General features: G+C 43.7%; 2 protein-coding genes across 2 annotated transcripts in view; both read left to right on the top strand.

Annotated features, from left to right (window-relative positions):
• Positions 1 to 6,917, top strand: part of LOC117958237 — an 859,617-nt gene that overhangs the window by 339,989 nt on the left and 512,711 nt on the right. The window lies entirely within an intron of this gene.
• Positions 1 to 6,917, top strand: part of LOC117958070 (protein NLRC3-like) — a 12,291-nt gene that overhangs the window by 4,989 nt on the left and 385 nt on the right. The window contains exons 2-5 of the mRNA XM_034894321.1: positions 3,581 to 3,659; positions 3,771 to 3,999; positions 4,964 to 6,722; positions 6,802 to 6,869. Coding sequence (XP_034750212.1) covers positions 3,657 to 3,659; positions 3,771 to 3,999; positions 4,964 to 6,722; positions 6,802 to 6,869 — 2,059 coding nt within the window. The 5' untranslated portion in view covers positions 3,581 to 3,656. The remainder of the gene's footprint in view (positions 1 to 3,580; positions 3,660 to 3,770; positions 4,000 to 4,963; positions 6,723 to 6,801; positions 6,870 to 6,917) is intronic.

Genomic DNA, 6,917 nt, shown 5'->3' with positions numbered 1-6,917 from the left:
ATGACTCCCCAGAGCTAGGTTAGTAACTAGGTTAGTAACTAGGTTAGTATCTAGGTTAGTAACTAGGTTAGTATCTAGGTCAGTATCTAGGTTAGTATCTAGGTTAGTAACTAGGTTAGTAACTAGGTTAGTAACAAGCATTTCTGGGACATGGATGCACATAAATGGATAGAGAAGAACTCTGTGTCACAGGAAGTTCCCAGCTGTCTAAAACTACTACAGCATAACTAAATCTCTTCCATTTATTGATAGTCATTTGTCATGAGCAGACTTTGGGGTCCATACACAGCTACGAACTTTACAGCTTTTCATTTGAGATTGAATAAAATACCATATTTATTGAAGATAATTAGTGATTAATTGATGTTACACGTAAATGTGTAGTTATTAATTGACTCACACTACCAGCTCCACAGGGAGCGCCCACTTTTTGAAATGTAAACATTACAATGTAATCAACTTAAAGTGTGAATTATTGCTGTAAAACAGAATTAAGGAGATTATGATCTTTATTAAGTGATTATGAGAGCACGTGTACAGGATGTAAGTGAGAGGAATAAGGAAAGTGAAAGACACATGTTGAAACACGCCAGGCCAACAAGAAGAGAGGAATGGAAGCTTCCAGTAAGTGTGTGCTTACAAGAAAATAGGAAAATAGGTGTAAGAAAGGGGTTGTGTGTGCCCAGCTGTATAAAAGGCAGAAACAGATCGGGGTTATTTTCCTCGGCTGGTCCGGTACCCCCCTGAACAGTTTCTTGGAAATTTGTTTGGAAATTCTATTTTTATTTGTTATTCACCAAAAGTTAGTCCTCGCTGTAAAAACAACCAAAGATCAAATTACAGTCTAAAGGTGGGTTGGCTTTGGTCAGAGGTGAAACGAAGGAAAACCAGTTTACAGGAGGGAGGGGGGGGAGGAAAAGAGAGGGAGGAGGGAGGAGGAGAGAGAGAGGAGGAAGGGAGGATCAGACAGGAAGAGGAGATTAGTAAGAGGGTGGACATCCTGTGGTCACTTTGAGGAACTACACCTCCTCCAGCTGATTTCTGCAGCTTCTCTGGTTTCATTCTCTTGATTCGTCCAAATATCAAGATCAAAGATGGCCGCCACACAAAGTGACATCAGAGTAGGGTGACCAGACGTCCCCGGTTTCCGGGGACAGTCCCCGATGTTGGCGACCTGTCCCCGGCTGGATCTGTCCCCGGAAATGTCCCCGGTTTTCACTGTGACTGACAGACCCGAAATTGGAATGAAAGAAAGAAAATACTGACCAAACGTAGCCGATGGTCGGACAACCTCCACCCGCAGGCTGAAGGCAGCCAGAGCCTGCGCTGCTCAGAGAGGTTTTAGAAGCCGTGTGTTACGATGCTAAAATCACTGATTATTTACATGGAGTCTGGTGGGTAGCGAATGCAATTTTGCGGACTTTTAAGTTTTAAAAAGGATCTTAATCTTTAACAGAAAGGTCGACTTCCTTAGAAATCTCTTCCATAATGTTGTCAGACCCTTAGAATATTAATCTGAGTCTGTCAGCAGCAAAACGAGCACTTTATGAACGTAAATACAAGCTGGACAATTATCCTATTAACTTCCATTGCTGCTTGTTTCTGCCGACTGGAGCAATCTCGTTTAATACTGCGACATGTCAGAGGAAAATATGTCCTCAATAGTTTTTATTGTATCTGATTATCAAGGAGCTGTTGCAGAAACAAGCCTTGAGCAATAAAGCAAAAGCTGTCAGTAGTTCAGTACATTACAACATTATGAAATAATGAGACTTTCTATCTTGAAATATTAAGACTTTCAATCTTGAAATATTAGGACTTTTTATCTTGAAGTATTAGTATTTTTTTATCTTGAAATATTAAGACTTTCAATCTTGAAATATTAGGACTTTTTATCTTGAAGTAGTAGTATTTTTTTATCTTGAAATATTATGACTTTTTATCTTGAAGTATTAGTATTTTTTATCTTGAAATATTAGGACTTTCTATCTTGAAACACTACACCTGAACACAACAGGTGTAGTGGAGTGGAGTAGGAAGTAGCAGCAGGGGGGAGTCTAGTATCAGACCTGGGGGGGGACAACTCTAGGTCTAGTGTCCCCGTTTTAAGTTTTACAAAAGTAAATTAAATTACTTATTTTGGAGGTTAATACGCTTCAGAGCTGAAAATGTCCCCGGATTTTGTCTGAGAAATCTGGTCACCTTACATCAGAGCCGTCTCTGGAGAGCTTGTTCACTCCCTATCTCACTCCCTATCTCACTATCTCACTCCCTATCTCACTCCCTATTAAGCCCCATTGGACCAACCCGGAAGTTTCCCCAGAGTGGACCTTCTCCCTTTATGAGACATTCTCTGGTGACATCCAGCTCTGATTCCCATGAAGCAGTAAAATCCTCCAAACAGCTCCATGAGGCCATCTAGTGGACTGATAGAAGTAGAGCAGCTGGTGGCAGCTTCCTCTGCTCTGATTCGTTCTCACCACTGACCAATGAGAACCAGCAGCATCTTCTCTGTCCAATAACAAATCACTATTGATCCATGTGTTGATCAGGTCTCTGTGTTGAGAGAATGAAATGTGATGATGTGATGAGAAAAGGCCTCAGTAGTTCCCAGAGTTCATCATGTTTTCTAACTGATTCTTTAGTCTGAGCAACAGTCCAATGAGCCAAAAGGATTCAACTGACACTGATATGACTCAGAGAGAAGCAGCCAATCAGAGGACAGCTGCTGATATTTGGCTTTTCCAGGAGAAATGATGTGAGGGATGAATGAGTGATGATGTGCTGATGAATGATTGGACTGCTGCTCTCAGTGTTTCCTCTCCAGATGAAGGTGTGGACTCTGCTATGAGTCAGTGTGAGGACAGAGAGGAGGGGGTCCCTCCCCCTAAACCACCTCTGTGGGGGGACCATGACAGCCAGACCAAAGCTCAGAGGTGAGAGGACCATCTCTAGCTGTCCACCACTCAGATCACTCCACCATCATCATCATCATTCACACTCACAGCTCTGTGTGTGTTGTGTTTCAGCCCAGTGGAGCAGCACGGACCTGAACCCAGAACCAGACTCAGACCTGGATCTGTACCTGCATCCGAACCCAGCTGCTTGTCCTTCAAGAGTGACCATTCAAAGGAATTTCATGTTACTTTTAAACATGATGAAAAGTAATTAGTTGAAAATTTGTCTTTAGTAACAAGTCAGTTATGAAATATTTTTCATTTTGTATTAAAACATTGTAACTTTGATATTATTTAACTAATTGATTCACAACTATTTAATGAATTTCTTTCTATCAGTATCCATCAGGGACCAGACTTACCTGGACCTGAACCCACCTGTGTGTCCCTGAAGACTGACCGGTTTATAGGTCAACCTTTAAACTTCAAAGATGGACGCCACTCTGATGATCAAAGGTGAGGATTTCAAACTGATACCCAGCAGGACTAGTAAAGGTGGACCACTACAGGGAGTCCTCTGATTCACTATTAACATCAAAACATTTCTTCATGGACCTTTACCTTGTGTGTGTCTCTGTGTGGACAGACATGATGTGAGCTAATTCTTCCTGATTCCTCCACAGAGAAGACCAGGAGAGCTCAGAAGGTCCCAGTGGTCAGTCTGCCCAGCAGCATCAAACCCACCTGGACTCCATATTTATGGTCTGTACATGGACAACAACTACTTTTACATCTATTCTGTCCAACATGGATCTGATGTGTGCTTCCATGATTTCACTTTGATTTGATCATTAATATAATCTTCTGTTCCAGCTGCTGGAGGACAACATCGTCACTTTTGTGAAGAACGAGCTGAAGAAGATCCAGAAGGTTCTGAGTCCAGATTACCCAGAATCCTTAGAGAGTCAGAGGGAGGATGAGGAGGTGTTGGACGGTGAGGATGAAGAGCAGAGGAGGAGCAGCAGAGAGGCATTTCTGAAGATCACACTGCACTTCCTGAGGAGAATGAAGCAGGAGGAGCTGGCTGACCGTCTGCAGAGCAGTAAGAGGACTTCTCTAAAATGGGTGATAGAATGCAAAATAGTTCGGTGGGTAAAATAGGCATACATAGAACCTCAAAATCCCATTGACACCTCTTGTCTATGCTAATCTGACAATTTGAAACTACCTCTGAAAATAGGCAAATCCCAACAAAGCAAATAGTTGACAAGTTCAACTTGGTGGTTGGACCTTATTTGGCTCTTGTCTGTACCTTTGTAACGCCCCAAAATTAACATAGCTACAGACTACTGGTCTGAGACCACCTGGTCCTCTTAATGTAGGTCAAGTAGATGTCAGACATTGGTTTAGCCACAAGCTTTGCAGTTTGGAAGTTTTTCAGTGATATTTAAAATGAACCACGGTCATAAATACAGTGTTCTAGGCTGTACAGGCAATACTTTGGTGCAACGCATGTGTATGTGTGCAGAAAGGCTTGGTTTGTTTAATAAAAGCACTTTGCTGAAACCAATATGATACCTCTGCTGTGTGTGTGTGTGTGGTGTGTGTGTGCTTTGCTTGGTGTAAACCAAGCAATCAACGCGCAGCTCATCTAAATATCTATGAGCATATAAGGGGGAAAACCTCCTCGTTTCAAATAGGGCCATTGCACTGGGTTGCATTAAAGAGCATATAACAGCCCCAGGGCCATTTTCAGCCCAGCCAAAGTTGCATATCCGCACGGCGTCAGACTGGGGGGGAAAAGCCCTCATGTGGTGAGAGCCTACAAAGGTGCTAGAATAGGTAGCTGTGGGGATGGGCCCATAGAAAATGCCTTTCTAGAATTTTGTGCTACACCCTTGCATACTAGTGTGAAATACTGTGTAACCCCCTAAAGATTTGACTTGATGGAAGAATTGGACGTTTACTAATATCTCAAGAGATAGCCCAAAAATGTATTTTCATTCTCAGGAGAAATGTTGATGTATGTTCTTTACTTATTGATCTTCTTTGTTGTGTTTATTCAGGAACTCCTGCTGCAGTTGGTAAACGTAAACTGAAATCTAACCTGCAGAAGACGTTCCAGTGTATGTTTGAGGGGCTTGCTAAAGCAGGAAACCCAACCCTTCTGAATCAGATGTTCACAGAGATCTACCTCATGGAGGGAGGGATTGCAGGGGTCAATGATGAACATGAGGTCAGACAGATTGAAACAGCATCCAGGAAACCAGACCGGCCGGAAACAATAATAAGACGAGATGACATCTTTAAAACCCCACCTGGAAGAGATAAACCAATCAGAACAGTGATGACAACGGGAGTGGCTGGCATCGGGAAAACAGTCTTAACACAGAAGTTCACTCTGGACTGGGCTGAAGGCAAAGCCAACCAGGACATCCAGTTCATATTCCCATTCACCTTCAGAGAGCTGAATGTGCTGAAAGAGAGAAAGTTCAGCTTGGTGGAACTTGTTGATTACTTCTTTAGTGAAACCAAAGAAGCAGGAATCTGCAGGTTTGAAGAGGTCGTGTTCATCTTTGACGGTCTGGATGAGTGTCGACTTCCTCTGGACTTCCTCAACACTGAGATCCTGACTGATGTTACAGAGTCCACCTCAGTGGATGTGCTGCTGAATAACCTCATCAGGGGGAAACTGCTTCCCTCTGCTCGCCTCTGGATAACCACACGACCTGCAGCAGCTAATCAGATCCCTCCTGGGTGTGTTGACATGGTGACAGAGGTCAGAGGGTTCACTGACCCCCAGAAGGAGGAGTACTTCAGGAAGAGATTCAGAGATGAGGAGCAGGCCAGCAGAATCATCTCTCACATCAAGAGATCACGAAGCCTCCACATCATGTGCCACATCCCAGTCTTCTGCTGGATCACTGCAACAGTTCTGGAGGACGCGTTGAAGACCACAAAGGGAGGAGAGCTGCCCAAGACCCTGACTGAGATGTACATCCATTTCCTGGTGGTTCAGTCCAAAGTGAAGAAAATAAAGTATGACGGAGGAGTTGAGACAGATCCACACTGGAGTCAAGAGACCAGGAAGATGATCGAGTCTCTGGGAAAACTGGCTTTTGAGCAGCTGCAGAAAGGCAACCTGATCTTCTATGAATCAGACCTGACAGAGTGTGGCATCCATATCAGAGAAGCCGCAGTCTACTCAGGAGTGTTCACACAGATCTTTAAAGAGGAGAGAGGACTGTACCTGGACAAGGTGTTCTGCTTTGTCCATCTGAGTGTTCAGGAGTTTCTGGCTGCTCTTCATGTCCATCTGACCTTCATCAACTCTGGAGTCAACCTGCTGGCAGAAGAACAAACATCACCACAGTTCTACCAGAGTGCTGTGGACAAGGCCTTAAAGAGTCCAAATGGACACTTGGACTTGTTCCTCCGCTTCCTCCTGGGTCTTTCACTGCAGACCAATCAGAATCTCCTACAAGGACTAATGACACAGACAGGAAGTAGCTCACAGACCAATCAGGAAACAGTTCAGTACATCAAGAAGAAGATCAGTGAGAATCTGTCTGCAGAGAGAAGCATCAATCTGTTCCACTGTCTGAATGAACTGAATGATGGTTCTCTAGTGGAGCAGATCCAACAGTCCCTGAGTTCAGGAAGTCTCTCTGCAGATAAACTGTCTCCTGCTCAGTGGTCAGCTCTGGTCTTCATCTTACTGTCATCAGAAAAGGAACTGGATGTGTTTGACCTGAAGAAATACTCTGCTTCAGAGGAGGCTCTTCTGAGGCTGCTGCCAGTGGTCAAAGCCTCCAACAAAGCTCTGTAAGTGCACACAAAACTATCCAAATTAAATATACATTGTTTGTAATTCTTTTCTTATGTATTGCTGATTCTTCTCCAGACTGAGTGACTGTAACCTGTCAGAGGGGAGCTGTGAATCTCTGTCCTCAGTTCTCAGCTCCCAGTCCTCTAGTCTGAGAGAGCTGGACCTGAGTAACAACAACCTGCAGGATTCAG

The sequence above is a fragment of the Etheostoma cragini genome, chromosome 15 (assembly GCF_013103735.1).
Source record: "Etheostoma cragini isolate CJK2018 chromosome 15, CSU_Ecrag_1.0, whole genome shotgun sequence".
Taxonomy (NCBI): domain Eukaryota; kingdom Metazoa; phylum Chordata; class Actinopteri; order Perciformes; family Percidae; genus Etheostoma; species Etheostoma cragini.
The sequence above is the reverse complement of the archived record's forward strand: the minus strand, read 5'-3'. Positions and strand labels throughout refer to the sequence as shown.